The sequence below is a fragment of the Schistocerca piceifrons genome, chromosome 2, assembly GCF_021461385.2.
Source record: "Schistocerca piceifrons isolate TAMUIC-IGC-003096 chromosome 2, iqSchPice1.1, whole genome shotgun sequence".
NCBI lineage: Eukaryota > Metazoa > Arthropoda > Insecta > Orthoptera > Acrididae > Schistocerca > Schistocerca piceifrons.
In genome coordinates, this window is record NC_060139.1 from 1,094,297,521 (window position 1) to 1,094,315,847 (window position 18,327).

Consider the following 18,327-nt stretch of genomic DNA (forward strand, 5'->3'; position numbering starts at 1 on the left):
TTATGAAAACCGATATTTGATTTCTCAGTCAGAAATTCAGTCAATAATGTGGTAAAATAGTGCCTAAAAGTTAATTTTGAAAATTAACAAATTGAAAATCATTATTAAAGGTCTACAGAAGCATTTTTAAAGCTACATATATGAAAATTAGTATCTGACTTCTCGGTTAGGGAGAAAAAAATGTGGCTGAGTGTTTTTGGGAACTGTGGACACATTTCATTATGAAAGCATTTTTAAAGTTTTATCTAAGAAAATTTGTATTTGGCTTCTCGGCTAGAATAAAAAAAAATCGTGTTCAGTGTTTTTGGAAATAGGAGATGAAAATTTTTATGAAGGTATTTACTTACATTGAAACATGTTTAAAGGTACCTCAGTGGAAACTCCAGGATAGAATAATGACAATATTACGAAAGGTTTGATTGCTACTCACTATATAGCGGATATACTGTGTAGCACATGGGCACAACAAGAAGACTGTCAAACGCTTTCAGCCAGCATTCGCGCACACACTCACGCAAACCAGCTCACACACACATGAGCACGGTCTCTGGCTGCTGGGGCCACTGGTGAGTGCAGGGAGGTCCCATTTCTGAAAAATAGGGCAAGCAAGAATTTTGGGTATTTCTGTGAATATGTAACGGGCTTTTCTCTATTTCCTTTACGTAGTCACAGTGAGAGGTTTGCGACCTGCAGTAGTAGCAAGTATGTACACACTTTAATTGAAACCTTCGGCGCATCAACGCCCAATGCATGACTATGTAATAAGTGGTTTTGTTGATTTATGCTGTCTGACGTTTATGGCTGCGCCAGTGGGCGATACTTGAGTGACGTTGCTTCTCTAGACCACAAGGCAGTCGTCCGTTATACAGTGAACTCTGATACGATCTCTTTTGCCGACTTTGGGGGCCCTATTTATATGCACCCTCTTGTAGTTTACACGGCCTAGGTGCCCTATAGTCACCCACTTGTAATTCTGAAATGGGGTCCAGGCTTTCGTTAAGACAACTGGTTACCAAAGGGATGGACGTACTGACGACTGGTGCCAGACCGGGTGGTTCAGATGGTTCAGATGGCTCTGAGCACTATGGGACTCAACATCTGAGGTCATCAGTCACCTAGAACTTAGAACTACTTAAACCTAACTGACCTAAGGATATCACACACATCCATGCCGGAGGCAGGATTCGAACCTGCGACCGTAGCGGTCGCGCGTTTCCAGACTGAAGCGCCTAGAAACACTCGGTCACTCCGGCCGGCAGACCGGGGGAATGCTGCAACAGCTGCTTTGTGCGATCTGTGGCCGCTGTGCAGACATCAGGTAGAGACCTAAAAGTTCTGGCTAGTGGGCATTGCAATCGAGGAAGGACATCAGTCGTAGACAGAATCTTTCGTTGTGGCATTTCGAAACGTAATGTTTTTTCTATGCTTTATAATGATGGGACCAAAGACTCTTCGTCTTAGCATATTAGGTTAGTCTCTAGAAGTATTATTCTGGAAATAATTCATTTTCTCCAAGACTGTGTCCCTTTCGGTACCGATCGACTGAAATGTAAAAACAGTTTTCTAAAATGTAAGTATTCTAGCACCACGTTATTATATGGAACAGGTGTTGGAGCCCTGTTGCGTCGCTCTGTCGGTTTCAGAAGCCACTGCCTGAGGAGGACGGGCACCGCGGCAGCGGCCGCACTCTGGCGGGCCAGGTGCTGTACCTGCGGGTGGCCGGGCTGTGGACCCACGCGCGGCCGGCGCTGCACCTGCTGCACGCGGCGCTGCTGCAGCTGGGCGCCGCCGCCTACGTGGCCGTCGGTCTGGTCAGCGTCCACACCGCCAGGGGGGACGTGGACGACATGTCGCACACGCTGATGCACATACTCGAGATCGTCGCTGGGACAGTCAAGGCGGGCCTCTTCTTCGGCAACAGGCAGTCCTTTTACCAGCTGGTGCGAGATCTGGATCTGATGGTGTCCGAGGACTGGGACCGCCCCGAGCTGGCGTCTGCACGCCGCTGGGCCCGCCGGATGACTGTGTCGCTGACTGCCTACATCTACGCCCTCATCCTGCTGTGGCTGCCGGCGCCGCTCCTGGCCGGCGGCGACCAGAAGCTGCTGCCGGTGGTGCAGATCGAGGGAGTGGACTGGTCGCTGTGGCCCGGCACGTACGCCGCTCTCTACACTCTGCAGTGTGCTGTACTCCTCACTCAGGTCCCCATCGTCGTCGGCCTGGACTGCTTCTTCGTGGCGGCCATGCTGCACGTGGCAGCCCTGCTGCAGCTGCTGGGGCAGCGCATCTCTGGACTGCGGCTCTCTGGTGATGGCGCTGTGGACCTGGCTGGCGATGTGGGTCTCAAGAGGCAGCAGGTGATGTATATGGAGCTCCGTGCCTGCATCAGGCGCCACCAGAAAATCACAAAGTGAGTGTCTATAAACGTCGCTTCAGACATTGTGGGACAGAACAGGATGGAATGTGATGGAACAGAACAGCAAAATATTCTACATGAATTTGGGCATCCATACAGGCCATGAACAGAAGAGGACGAGACTGAACAGAATCAGAGTGTCAAAATTTCTCGGGAAGAAAGTTGGCATTTACTCGTTTGGGGTGGAGGGGGGGGGGGGGGAGGGAAGGGAAGAGGGAGGGGGGTTGGAACAGAACAACATAATTGGAAATATACCAGGTTTATTTTGAATCGACAATGTGCTTTTCCGTAAACCACTGACTGCCTTACCTTTCCTTGGTTCCTCACTTAATAAACTTGATAAACCACTTCTTTAGAGCTCTTTTGCAACTGCCTCTGCACTGTTGTTACTGAGGTGAGGCTGTGAAACTTCGCTGTGTTTTGGCAAAAGAAGGAAAGTTTGACATCACAACAGGAGAAATGTAGGGGTGGAGGTTCCCCCACTTAATATTTACAGGAAAATGTGAGTGTAGGCTAGAGTTTAGGATGTCACTTCCCCTCCAGCGCTCGGCATTTCCCCTGCAGTGCCTGCCAACCACCACCACTACCGCTCTCCCCACACGTGCCTTGTCATCCGGAAACCTACAGCGGCTATGGTATTCTGCACACACTACAGCATCAGAACTTAACCCCAACTTCTTACAGTGGTTGATTTCATGATTTTGTTTCTCTTTAATCTTTACTTCATTATTTGCTTTGTTCTAGTGGCACTTTCCAAATGTCCCGAGATAACTTGGATATTTTTCCATTATCCATTCACAGAAGAGACAAGACATCTGAAAGCGGATAATCATTTTAGGATTTACAATACCTGGACAAAGAAGAGTCCATACTGTGCTTGAATAAGAATATAAAGTGTCGAAACAGTCTTCATGAAATTACCTTTTCTTAGTGTGAAATAAATCAGCTCTGTTAAAGAAGGAAAATGCAAATGTTTTTTATGTTGAAACTTCCTGGGAGATTAAAACTGTGTGTTGCACCAAGAATCGAACTTGTGACCTATGGCTTTTGCAGGCAAGTGCTCTACAGATTGAGGTAACGAAGCACGACTCACGACTTACACCTAATGCTCTACTTAAGCCAGCATCTTCCAATCCTCACAGAAGCTATCCTCCTTATCTTGTGAGAGTAGCACTCCTGTAAGAAAGGATATTGCGAAGACATGGTTTAGTCACAGCCTGGGTGATTGTTCCACAATGAATTTTCAGTCTGCAGCAGAGTGTGCGCTGGTTGAAACTTCCTGGCAGATTCAAGCAGTTTTAATCTTCCAGGAAATTTCAGATCAGCGCCCACTTGTTTTTGACGTTATTTTGTAGTCAGCAAACTAAACACAATAAACTTTGTCAAGGATATGCGTTTTGACTTTTTTCTTTGGCCATTAATAAACTTCGTCATTCCCAGCTTCCTGATTCTGATTTTATATTCCAGCATTTTGTATCATCGATTGTATCTCACAATGTGACTTTAATCGTTCCATATGAGGCTAATCGTAGCAATGACGTTCGACGTCCCATCTAGACTGAGGATACATTACCGTTCACTTCCGAACAGCTACATTTTGCAGTTACTCATCACTGAAACGTACATTGAAGTCTCTAGTAAATGGAAGATTACATGCATGATCAATCGCACTCTTGATAAATATCTTTCAAAGAAAGAAATAAAAGATGCCAAACACCCAACTTCGTTACATGGTATTATTCAGACTGTCTAGTGAAAATAAGTAAAATACCACCATAGTAATAAAGGACTCTGCCGAAAATTCGACAGTGAAATCGTAATCGAAGCTTGTGATTCCGTAGGAGCTATGTGTGAAGCCTGTAACAAATTCAGTAGGCATATCTTTGCGAAAGCCCTGAAAAAAGAAGCAGCTATAAAATGCGGATCCTATGTAAAAGTATAACAGAAACCTGCCATACAGTATCTTGTGGATTAGTACGGTGTTGAAATAGGAAATAGAACACATATTTCAGATATTAAATTCTGCGTTTAAAACTACGTGAGCGCCTAACCAGGCTGTGGCCAAGCCATGTCTCCGCAATATCCTTTCTTACAGGAGTGCTAGTCTCACAAGGCAAGGAGGATAACTTCTGAGAAAATTGGAAGGTACTGGCTGAAGTAGATCAATAAGTGTAAGTCGTGAGTCGTGCTTGGTTACCTTAAGCAGACTCGTAAAACTTGTCAAACTCGTAAACCAGTCATGTTGGAAAAAGCACCAGTGGTACTGGAAATGGTCAAAGGAAAAAAAGAAGGCATTCATCGATCAATTGTCTGCTAGATTCCCACGAACACGATACGCACGCAGCCTACACCGTCGACAAACAGAGCACATCTGTTTCCCAAGAGGGATAAAATAATGGCCACAAAGTAAACAGATTAGTTTTTCAAGCGCCCGTATGTTATTGGATCTTATAGCATGTCTATTTCTGGGACTCGCACATTTTAATTTTCACCTTATTCTAAATCAAAACGAAATGGGCTGGTAATACAGTACCGACTCTGTCTCTAATTTCAAGATAACAAACCATTTCACAAGTTTTATTATCATTCAATGAACTTCTTTACACTTCATTAAATGATTAATAAATTAATTGATGTAACTTTGTTGTTGTTGTGCCCTTCAGGTCGAAGACTGATTTGATGCCGCTCTCCATCCTAGTCTATTCTTCATATCTGAATAACTGCTAAACCCTATATTCATTTGATTGCGCTTTCTGTATTGGACACTGGGTCATATTCTATTATTTTTATACCCACATTTCTCTACATAACCAAATTAGCTATTCCTTGCCGTCCCAGTATGTGTCCTGTCAAACGGTCACTTTTTTTTGTCAGATTGTGCACGCATTTTTTTTCTAGAAATTGATTCAGTACCTCCTTACTAGTCATTCGATCTACCCATCTAATCTTCAGCATTTTTTCTGTAGCACTACATAACAAAATCTTATATTCTCTTATTTTCTGAATTGCTTATCGCCCACGTTTTACTTTCGTGCAAGCTTACACTCCAGAAAAATAACAAATCTTTTTTCTCAGAAATACTTTTCTTCCTGTTGATAGTCTGAACTTCATAACCGCTCAGCTTCACACATCAGTTAATTCGCTACTGGAATATCCAAACTCATCTTCTCGTGTAGCATTTTCTAATCTAATTCCATAAACATCACCTGTCGTAATTACACTACATATTGTTAGCTTGTTATTGTTTTGTTGATTTTCATCTTTTAACCTCTTTTAAAGACGCAATCTATTCCGTTAAACTAATCTGCCAAGTTCTTTGCTTTCTCTACCAGAAATGCCCCCCCCCCTTTTTTTTGAGTCGTCAGTCTTCTCACTGGTTTTCTGCGGCCCACCACGAATTCCTCTCCTGCGCCGAACTCTTCATCTCAGAGCAGCACATACAACCTACGTCCCCAACTGTTTGCTGGATTTATTGCAGTCTCTCTCTTCCTCTACAGTTTTTTTCCCTCTACAATTCCCTCTAGTACCATCGAAGTCATTCTCTGATGTCTTAACAAATGTCCTATCATCCTGTCGCTTCTCCTTGTCAGCGTTTTCCACATATTCCTTTCGTCTCCGATTCTGCGCAGAACCTCCTCATTCCTTACCTTATCAGTCCACCTAATTTTCAGCATTCGTCTGTAGCATCACACCCCAACTGCTTAGATTCTCTTCTGTTCCGGTTTTTCCACAGCCTATGTTTCACTACCATGCAATGTTGTGCTTCTAACGTACATTCTCAGAAATTTCTTCCTCAAATTAAGGGCGATATTTAATACTAGTAGACTTCTCTTGAACAGGAATGCCCTCTTTGCCAGTGCTAGTCTGCATTTGATGTTCTCGTTGCTCCGTCTGTTATTGGTTAATTTGCTGCCTAGGTAGTAGAATTCCTTAACTTCGTCTGCTTCGTGAGCATCAATTCTGATGTTAAGTTTCTCGCTGTTCTCATTTCTGCTAATTCTCATTACTTTCGTCTTTCTTCGATTTACTCTCAATCCATATTCCGTTCTTATAAGACTGTTCATTCCACTCAGCAGATCATATTATTATTCTTCGCTTTCACCCGGGGTAGCAATGTTATCAGCGGATCGTATCCCTGATATACTTTCAGCCTGAATTTTAATTCCACTCTCAAACCTTCATTTTATTTCCATCATTGCTTCTTCGATTTATAGACTGAACAGAAGGGGCGAAAGACTCCATCCGTGTCTTACATCGTTTTTAATCCGAGCACTTCGTTTCTGATCTTCCAGTCTTATTATTCACTCTTGGTTCTTGTTCATATTGTACGTTACCCGTCCCTCCCTGTAGCCTACCCCTATTTTCCTCAGAATTTCGTGCATTTTGCACCCTTTGACATTGTCGAACGCTTTTTCCAGGTCGACAAATCCAGTGAACGTGTCTTGATTTTTCTTTAGTTTTGCTTCCATTATCTACCACAATGTCACCATTGCCTCTCTGATGCCTTTGCCTTTCCTAATGCCAAAGCGATCGGTGTCTGACACATCCTCAGTTTTCTTTTCCATTCTTCTGTGTATTACTCTTGTCAGAAACGTGGATGCACCAGCTATTAAGCTGATTGTGTGATAATTCTCGATCTTCTTAGCTCTTGCTGTCTTCGCAGTTGTGTGGATGAGAATTTCCCGAAAGCCTGATGGTATATCACCAGTTTAACACATTCTACACACCAATGTGAATATTAATTTGTTGCCACTTCCCCAAATGACGTTAGAAAGTCTGATGGATCCATCCTTTCTGCCTTATTTCATCTTAAGTCTTCCAAAGCTCTTTTAAATTCTGCTTGTAATACTGGATATACTACCTCTTCTATATCGACTCCTGTTTCTTCTTCTATCACATCAGACAAATCATCTACCTCATAGAGGTCTTCAGTGAACTCTTTCCACCTATCCGCTCTCTCCTCTGCGTCTAACAGTGGCATGTCATTGAACTCTTTATGTTACTTCCCTAGATTTTAGTATCATCGAAGGTTGTTTTAACTTTCCCATAAGATGAATTAGTCCTTCCGAAAATCGTTTCTTTCTCGATTTTTCACATTTTTCCTGCAGCCATTTAATCTTAGCTTCGCTGCACTTCCGATTTATTTGATTTCTAAGCTGCTTGTATTTCTGTATTCCTGAGTTTCCCGGAACATTTTTGTACTTCCTTGTTTCACCGATCGACTAAATCATTTCTTCTGTTACCTATGGTTTCTTTGCATTTACCTTCTTTGTACCTACATTTTTCTTTCCAGCCTCTGTGATTGCCCTTTCTAGAAATGTCTATTCCCCTTCATCTGTACTGCCTACTGAGAAGTTCCTTATTGCAGTACCTATAGTCTTAAAGAGCTTCAAACGTATCTCTTCATTCCTTAGTACTTCTGTATTCCACTTCTTTGAGTATTGATTCTCCCTGACTAATCTCTTAATCTTCTTAAACTTCAGCATACTAGATTGTGATCTGAGTCTGTATCTGCTCCTGGCTACGCCTAAACAATCCAATATCTGATTTCGGAATCTTCGTCTGACCATGATGTAAACTAACTGAAATCTTCCCGTATCACCCAATCTTTTCCAGGTTTACCTCCTGCTCTTGTGATTCTTGAACAAAGTATTCGCTGGTACTTGATGAAATTTATTGCAGAACTCAGTTTGTCTTTCTCAGCTCTCATTCCTTGTATCAAGCCCATATTCACCCATAACCGTTTCTTCTGCTGCATTCCAGTCTCCCATGACTACTAGATTTTCATCTCCCTTTACGTACTGCATTACCCATTCAATATCCTTATATACTCCCTCCGTCTTTCGTTTGCGACTTTGGCACGTATACCTGAAGTGTCGTTGTCGGTGGTGGTTTGCTGTCGATCCTGATGAGAACAACCCTATCATTGAATTGTTCACAGTAGCACACTATCTGCCCTATCTTCCTATTCATAACGCATTCTACTCCCGTTATACCATACTCTGCTCTTGTTGATATTCCCTGTACTCATCTGACCATCTGATCGTCCATCCATTTCACTTCACTACCCTCTACTGTATCTAGATTAAGCCTTTACATTTCCTTTCTCCCTACCACGTTCAAGTTTCTTACAGTCCACGCCCCGACTCTTAGAACGTTCCAGCCTCCAAAGCAAATAATATTAATACACCTATCTGCAGATCGAGTAGCAAATTTATATGTTACTATATTTCTCATGATGCCAAATGTAATAAAATAATATACTATTTTACCTATACAGTTCTAAATATATATAAAAAACTCTGTAATTAATTTGGCAATATCAACTCAGAACTTCAATGTCTCTGTACTAATGTAAAAGGGATTACAGTTGTGTAAATGAATATATGATCCTTTCCAAACATAGGACATCATCGTCAAATGTTACGATATATCATAGCATCTGTGATACTCATATGTTTGTAAGCCCTTTGTATGTATCAAAACATGTGGTGCGTGGTTGAAATGATCTCAGCGACAAATCTAAAGAGTACAGTGAAAACTATTTACGTGTGCAACAACGAGGATGCAGTGGGAATGCATTTACATCTGTTGGACAAATATTATGAAAAAAAAGAAAGAAACCGACATTTCACGTAAGTCACATGCAACGAAAATCTGTAACGCAACCATCTGTGTGTGGCCTGTTTATAATTATGTTTTATTTATATTTCAGGACAATTAATCTGCAAAAACACACCAAATGTCATAAAGAAAGCATGTAAACCGTCTAAGGATGAATCACAACGATTCGAAACCGGTAACGCTTTCCTTTGAATAAAGGAACTGAAAGTAAATTTGTGGCTGGTTGCTGTCCTAACACCATCACCATTTGCCTTTCGTTGTTTATTCATTGTTCTTATCATGATCACCTCCCCTTTGCAGTCCCCTCCCGAATATCCGAATGGAGATATCATAAAGACAATTTTTCAATTACAGGCCACATGTCCGTGGACACACGTTACGTGTCTTTAATGCAGTGGTTTCCATTGCCTTCCACATCCTTATGCCGTTGATCATTGCTGGTTGTTTCACTTTCATCAGCAGCTTCCCACCCCAAGGGCAAGAGAGTGCCCTGAACCTCCGTCCGCTCCTAACCCTCTTTGGCAAGGCCGTTGCCAGAATGAGAGTGACTTCTTTTGCCGCAAGTCTTTGGTAGCCAATGCTGATTATTAATAAAAATTTAAGCAGTGACGGGGTCCCAATCCGAGACCGAGAACGGTTTCATTACTAATCAAAGATCCACAGGTCCATCTCGAAATATGTTATCATTTGGGAACTTCAGTTTTTATTTTGGCTCCGTGGACCTTAATTCCCTTACCCACTCGTTCCTTGATTTCCGTTACTGCTGGGTTAATGTAGATGTTGATTTACATGGAGGATAGGCTGTACCCCTGTATCACTTCATGCTGAAGTATTGCTACATTTTAATGTCCTTATTATTCACTATACAGGGTGAGTCACTAACTATTGCCACCTACAATAACTCCGGAAGTATGAGAGTAGCTGAAAAGTTTGTGGGACAAATGTTGCATGGGGCAACGGGGGCCATAATATGTCATTGGTTTTTTGCTGCTGGGTGGGATCGCTTCAGAGATACGAAGGTCAGCTTTATTTTTTTTAAATGGGATGCTATAGTTTGGTGCTTATTTTCTGATAGCGGCTATCGAGAAGAATCCAATGGCGTGTAACCGTAAGGTCTTTGAAGGTCAACGAAGGTGAGAAAGGTGGCATGAATGTCCATTTACAGAAGGTGTTCGAAGTGATGACCATTGGTATCACTGCAGTGCTGCAATCTTCTTATCATGGACTGAGTGGTATTCCTTATCACTTCGGCGCTTATCGAAGCATATGCTCTGACAATTCTCTCTCTTATATCGTGCAGATAGTAAATATTCGCCGAATACGGCTTATCCATCTAAAGTGCCATTGACAGGTAAACACCATTGACGGTTTCGCAATACAATAATAATAGGAACGGTAAGACTAGTATAGTCGAATCAAGTGACTGTGAATGATGTATTTCTTTTAAGAACAAGTCGATTTGCTTCTCATTTACGGAGAATGCCAACGAAATTCATTGAGAACTAGAGACTTACACACTGAAAGATATGCTCAACGTTCTCACCCTACACGTCGTACATTTAAATATGTGTATGATAAATTGAGGACAACAACGCATCGGAAGGAAAATTACTATCAAGGAAACGGGAATTGGTACTCTTGCCACTGTGGTTCGAGATCCTTGTGTTAGTTCGCGTCAAATCGCAAAGGAATCTGGCATGAGCCAGAGTAGTAGTGTTCGTGTTCTGCATCGTCATAAATGTCATACTTAATATATCAGTCTCCACCAAGAATTAACTGGTAAGGATTGTATGCGTCGCATCGAGTTCTGCTGATGGGCTCACCTTCAGATTCAGAGGGATGACACATTTATTAATTTCATTTTATTAACTAACGAGGCTACGTTCACGAACCATGGAAATGTTAATCTGCAATACATACATTATTTTGAAACTGAAAATCCGTATTGGCTGCGGAAAGCCGCATATCAAAAACCGTGGTCGGTGAATGTATGGTGTGGGTTACTGGAGGCCAGAGTTATAAGCCCCTATTTCATCGAAGGAAATCTTAATTTTAGGAAGTACACCACGTTCCTGCAAGAAACATTAGGTCTGTTATTGGAAGAAATACCTTTAGGAAAAAGGAACAGAAATTGGTATTAATACGATCGGTGTCCGGCACAATTTTCACTGATGGTAGAAATGAGTTGCAGAGACAGTTCCCGAATCGTTGGATTGGACGCGAAAGAGAAGTGTCGTGGCCGGCTCGTTCGTCAGACTTGATGTCTCTGGAATTTTTCTTATGGGGATTCGTAAAAGACATTGTTTATAAAGACGATATGCGAGGGACAATTATCAGAGATTGTACTTCTATAAGTGCCGATGTGATAAGGAATACCACTCAATCCATTATAAGAAGATTGAAGCACTGCGTTGATACCAATGGTCATGACTTCGAACGCCTTCTGTAAATGGACGTTCATCCCACCTTTGTGATCTTCGTTCACCTTCAAAGATCTTACTGTTACACATCATTGGATTCGTCTCGATAGCCGCCACCGAAACTAAGTACCAAACTATAGCACCCCATTAAAAAAAAAAAAAATTGACCTTCATACCTCTGAAGCGACCCCACCTAGAAACAAAAAACCAACGTCCTACTATGGCCCCCGTTGTCCCTTGCAACTTTTGTCCTACAAGCTTTTCAGCTCTTATCATACTTTTGGACTTATTCTAGGTGGCAATAGTTGGTGACCCACCCTCAATATTATTTTCCTTTTTTGTTGTCATTGGGTAATGGGCCTTTAGTTCCCAGAAATATAATCTTTTATGAATAGTAAGCTAATTTATGTAATTTATCACTCTTATAAATGATTTCCTTATGATTTATGTTAATATTAATAAATTAGTGACTACCTTGGTTTGACAGTGTTTTAAATTTTGAGCTTAATTTGAGATTGTTTCTGCAGTCAGTGAGTAGAGCCAAAGTTCATTAAATTCAAACTCTGAATGAATATCGACGTGCCTGTGAAGTGAAGATGTAATCGGCCGGGGTCCAGAATGTGGTGCATGTGCTGCAGGTTCCTGCACGACTTGGAGGCCGCCATGAGCACCATGGTGCTGGTGCAGTTCTCCATCAGTATGTTCTGCCTCTGCATGGATCTCTACCAGCAGATCTAGGTGAGGACAAAATACCTGTGAAGCGTACTTCTAAGTATGTATTGTTTATTTTTAATCAAACACAAGCAGGCCTGGATCATTCGCGACGGGGGGGGGGGGGGGGGGGGCAACTGGGGTGTCTCCCCTTAGCGACAATTTCAGGGTCCGCCAAATTCATATTCTTGAACAAAAAGCTTGCGCCTCGCATCCAGCGCACGTCAGTCTATCGATTATTCACGTGATTTCGAAACGGATCCCTGTTGATTTTTTAATATTTTTAACATATTCTAAGCTGATTTCTCAACGAATCATAAGTTGATTTTTGAATGCATGCATAGTGTACGTCACGTCTCTGCCAGGGGAACCTCCGAGGCAGACAAATGGGGACGGGCCTCTAAGAGCCGAGCCGAATAAATCCGAATGGGTGAATGGCAGCATCTACAAACAGAAAAACAAAAAATAAAAGAAAAACCATTTAATGTGCATTGTAGCTGGTTGATATTTGTAGTTGTTGTTGTTGTTGTGGTCTTCAGTCCTGAGACTGGTTTGATGCAGCTCTCCATGCTACTCTATCCCGTGCAAGCTTCTTCATCTCCCAGTACTTACTGCAACCTACGTCCTTCTGAATCTGCTTAGTGTATTCATCTCTTGGTCTCCCTCTATGATTTTTACATTCAACACTGCCCTCCAAGGCTAAATTTGTGATCCCTTGATGCCTCAGAACATGTCCTACCAACCGGTCCCTTCTTCTTGTCAAGTTGTGCCACAAACTCCTCTTCTCCCCAATTCTATTCAATACCTCCTCATTAGTTATGTGACCTACCCATCTAATCTTCAGCATTCTTCTGAGGCACAACATCTCGAAAGCTTCAGACCGAGGTGGCGCAGTGGTTAGCACACTGGACTCGCATTCGGGAGGACGACGGTTCAATCCCGCCTCCGGCCATCCTGATTTGGGTTTTCCGTGATTTCCCTAAATCGTTTCAGGCAAATGCCGGGATGGTTCCTTTGAAAGGGCACGGCCGATTTCCTTCCCAATCCTTCCCTAACCCGAGCTTGCGCTCCGTCTCTAATGACCTCGTTGTCGACGGGACGTTAAACACTAACCACCACCACCACCACATCGAAAGCTTCAATTCTCTTCTTGTCCAAACTATTTATCGACATGTTTCACTTCCATACAAGGCTACACTCCATACAAATATTTTCAGAAACGACTTCCTGATATTTATATCTATACTCGATGTTAACAAATTTCTCTTCTTCAGAAACGCTTTCCTTGCCATTGCCAGTCTACATTTTATATCCTCTCTACTCCGACCATCATCAGTTATTTTGCTCCCCAAATAGCAAAACTCGTTTACTACTTTAAGTGCCTCATTTCCTAATCTAATCCCCTCAGCATCACCCGATTTAATTTGACTACATTTCATCATCCTCGTTTTGCTTTTGTTGATGTTCATCTTATATCCTCCTTTCAAGACACTGTCCATTCCATTCAACTGCTCTTCCAAGTCCTTTGCTATCTCTGACAGAATTACAAAGTCATCGGCGAACCTCAAAGTTTTTATTACTTCTCCATGGATTTTAATACCTACTCCGAATTTTTCTTTTGTTTCCTTTACTGCTTGCTCAATACACAGATTGAATAACATCGGGGAGAGGCTACAACCCTGTCTCACTCCCATCCGAACCACTGCTTCCCTTTCAAGTCCCTCGACTCTTATACCTGCCATCTGGTTTGTGTACAAATTGTAAATAGCCTTTCGCTCCCTGTATTTTACCCCTGCCATCTTCAGAATTTGAAAGAGAGTATTCCAGTCAACATTGTCAAAAGCTTTTTTTAAGTCTACAAATACTAGAAACGTAGGTTTGCCTTTCCTTAATCTTTCTTCTAAGATAAGTCGTAAGGTCAGTATTGCCTCACGTGTTCCAATATTTCTACGGAATCCAAACTGATCTTCCCCAAGACTGGCTTCTACTAGTTTTTCCATTCGTCTGTAAAGAATTCGCGTTAGTATTTTACAGCTGTGACTTATTAAACTGATAGTTCGGTAATTTTCACATCTGTCAACACCTGTTTTCTTTGGGATTGGAATTATTATATTCTTCTTGAAGTCTGAGGGTATTTCGCCTGTCTCATACATCTTGCTCACCAGATGGTAGAGTTTTGTCAGGACTGGCTCTCCCAAGGCCATCAGTAGTTCTAATGGAATGTTGTCTACTCCCGGGGCCTTGTTTCGACTCAGGTCTTTCAGTGCTCTGTCAAACTCTTCGCGCAATATTGTATCTCCCATTTCATTTTCATCTACATTCTCTTCCATTTCCAGAATATTGTGCTCAAGTACGTCGCCCTTGTATAGACCCTCTATATACTCCTTCCACCTTTCTGCTTTCCCTTCTTTGCTTAGAACTGGGTTTCCATCATAGCTCTTGATATTCATACAAGTGGTTCTCTTTTCTCCAAAGGTCTCTTTAATTTTCCTGTAGGCAGTATCTATCTTACCCCTAGTGAGATAAGCCTCTACATCGTTACACTTTTTTCTCTAGCCATCCCTGCTTAGCCATTTTGCGCTTCCTGTCGATCTCATTTTTGAGACCTTTGTATTCCTTTTTGCCTGCTTCATTTACTGCATTTTTATATTTTCTCCTTTCATCAATTAAATTCAATATTTCTTCTGCTACCAAAGGATTTCTACTAGCCCTCGTCTTTTTACCTACTTGATCCTCTGCTATCGTCACTACTTCATCCCTGAGAGCTACCCAATCTTCTTCTACTGTATTTCTTTCCCCCATTTGTGACAATTTTTCCCTTATGCTCTCCCTGAAACTCTGTACAACCTCGGGTTTAATCAGTTTGTCCAGATCCCATGTCCTTAAATTCCCACCTTTTTGCAATTTCTTCAGTTTTAATCTACAGCTCATAACCAATATATTGAGGTCAGAGTTCACATCTGCCCCTGGAAATGTCTTACAATTTAATACCTGGTTCCTAAATCTCTGTCTTACCATTATATTATCTATCTGATACCTTCTAGTATCTGCAGGATTCTTCCATGTGTACAACCTTCTTTTATGATTCTTGAACCAAGTGTTAGCTATGATTAAGTTATGCTCTGTGCTAAATTCTACCAGACGGCTTCCTCTTTCATTTCTTTCCCCAAATCCATATTCACCTACTATGTTTCCTTCTCTCCCTTTTCCTACTCTAGAATTCCAGTACCAATGAATATTAAATTTTCGTCTCCCTTCACTAACTGAATAATTTCTTTTATCTCATCATACATTTCATCAATTTCTTCATCATCTGCAGAGCTAGTTGGCATATAAATTTGTACTGTTGGAGTAGGTGTGGGCTTAGTGTCTGTCTTGGCCACAATAATGCGTTCATTATGCTGTTTGTAGTAGCTTACCCGCACTCCTATTTTTTTTATTCATTATTAAACCTACTCCTGCATTACCCATATTTGATTTTTTATTTATAACCCTGTATTCACCTGACCAAAAGTCTTGTTCCTCCTGCCATCGAACTTCACTAATTCCCACTATATCTAACTTTAACCTATCCATTTCCCTTTTTAAGTTTTCTAACCTACCTGCACGATTAAGGGATCTGACATTCCACGCTCCGATCCGCAGAACGCCAGTTTTCTTTCTCCTGATAACGACGTCCTCTTGAGTAGTCCCCGGCCGGAGATCCGAATGGGGGACTATTTTATCTCCGGAATATTTTACCCAAGAGGACGCGATCATCATTTAACCATACAGTAAAGCTACATGCCCTCGGGAAAAATTACGCCCGTAGTTTCCCCTTGCTTTCAGCCGTTCGCAGTATCAGCACAGCAAGACCGTTTTGGTTAGGGTTACAAGGCTAGATCAGTCAATCATTCAGCCTCTTGCCCCTGAAACTACTGAAAAGGCTGCTGCCCCTCTTCAGGAACCACACTTTGTCTTGCCTCTCAACAGATACCCCTCCGTTGTGGTTGCACCTACGGTACGGCCATCTGTATCGCTGAGGCACGCAAGCCTCCCCACCAACGGCAAGGTCCATGGTTCATGGGGGGGGGGGGGGGAGATATTTGTAGTAACAACCTGTAATTCTTCTTCACTTTCGCTGTGGATTGCAGTGTTATCAGTGAATCTTAACACTGATATCCTTTCACCTTAAATTTTAATCCCACTCTTGAACCTTTCTTTCATTTCCGGCACTGCTTCTTCGACGTATAGATTGAACAGTAGGGGTGAAAAACTACACCCCTGCCTTACATCATTCGTCCTTGGTCTTCCACTCTTATTGTCGCCTCCTGGTTCTTGTTCGTATTGTATATTACCCGTCTTCCCCATAGATTACCCATATCTTTATCAAAATTTGTAACATCTTGCACCTTTATACATTATCGGACGGTTTTTCCAGGTCGACACATCCTATGAACGCTTCTTGATTTTTCTTTAATCGTGCTTCCGTTATCATGCTCAATGTCAAAACTGCTTCTCTGGCGCCTTTACCTATCCTAAAGCCAAAGTGATCGTCATTTAACACATCCTCAATTGTCTTTTTCATTCTGCTGTATATTATTCTTGTCAACAACGTGGATGCATCAGCTGTTAAGGTGATTTTGCGATAATTCTCGCACTTGTCAGTGCTTGCAATATTCGGAATTGTATGGATGATGTTTTTCCGAAACTCTGATAGTACATCGCGTCTCACACATTCTACACACAAACGTGAATCGTCGTTTTGTTTGCACTTCCAGCAATGAGTTTAGAACTTCTGATGGAAAGCTATCTATCCCTTCTGCCTCATATGATTTTAAATCTTCCGAGCTCCTCTAAATTCTAATACTGGGTCCTCTTTCCTATCATCTCCTGTTTCTGCTTCTATTACTTCATTAGATAAGCGCTCCCCCTCATACATGGCCTCAATGTACTCTTTCAACCTATTCGCTCTCTCCTCTGCATTTAATAGTGGAATTCCCATTGCAATCTTAATGTTACCGCCCTAGCTTTTAATTTCACCGAAGGTTGTTTTGACTGTTTTATATGCTGAGTCAATCTTTCCGTCAATCATTTATTTTTCGATTGCTTCACGTTTTTATACAGCCATTTCGTCTTAGCTTCCCTGCCCTTCCTATTTATTTCATTCCTAAGGGACTTTTATCTCTGCATTCCTGAATTTCTGTGAACATTTTTGTACTTTCTTCTTTTATCAATCATCTGTGTTATTTCTTCTGTTACCCATAGTTTCCTCGCAGTCACCTTCTTTCCACCTACATTTTTCTCTCCAACTACTATGATTTCCCTTTTTTATAGATGTTCGTTCCTCTTCAACTAAACTGCCTACTGAGCTATTCATTACCGCAGTATCTACAGCCTCACAGAACTTCAAATGTATCTCTTCATTCATTAGTACTTCCGTATCCCACTTCTTTGCCCATTTATTCTTCATGACTAGTCTCTTGACTTCAGCCTACTCTTCATCATGACCAACTAGTTACCTGAATCTATGTCTGACCCTGTGTAAGCCTTACAATCCAATAATTGATTTCGGTATCTCTGCTTGACCATGATGTAAACTAACTGAAATCTTCCCTTTTCCAAATTCTTGAACAGAGTGTTCGCTATTACTAGCTGAAATTTATTGCAGATCTCAAATGGTCTTTCTCCTCTCTCATTCCTACTACCATGCCCATATTATCCCATAATCCATCCTTCTGCTCCTTTCCCTACAACCGCTTTCCAATCCCCCCATGACAGATTTTCAGCACCCTTCACGTACTGAAATACCCGTTCAATATCCTCATATACTGTCTCTACTCGTCTTATTCTGCTTGCAACGTCGCCATGTATACCTGAACCATTGTTGTCGGTATTGGTTTGCTGTCGATTCTGATAAGACAACCCTGTCACTGAACTGTTCACAGTAACACTCTCTGCCCTACCTTCCTATTCATAACGAGTCCTACTCCTGTTATACTATTTTCTGCTGCTGTTGATCTTACCCTCTACTCATCTGACGAGAAATCCTTGTCTTCTTTCCATTTCACTTTACTGACCCCTACTACATGTAGACTGAGCATTTGCATTTCCCTTTTCAAATTTTCTAGCTTCCCTACCACATTCAAGCTTCTGACATTCCACGCCCCGACTCGT

General features: G+C 41.9%; 1 protein-coding gene across 1 annotated transcript in view; it reads left to right on the forward strand.

The window, feature by feature from the left end:
• LOC124776155 (odorant receptor Or2-like) overlaps nucleotides 1-18,327 on the forward strand; it is an 81,697-nt gene that overhangs the window by 15,417 nt on the left and 47,953 nt on the right. Inside the window, exon 2 of the mRNA XM_047250995.1 lies at nucleotides 1,644-2,357. Coding sequence (XP_047106951.1) covers nucleotides 1,644-2,357 — 714 coding nt within the window. The remainder of the gene's footprint in view (nucleotides 1-1,643; nucleotides 2,358-18,327) is intronic.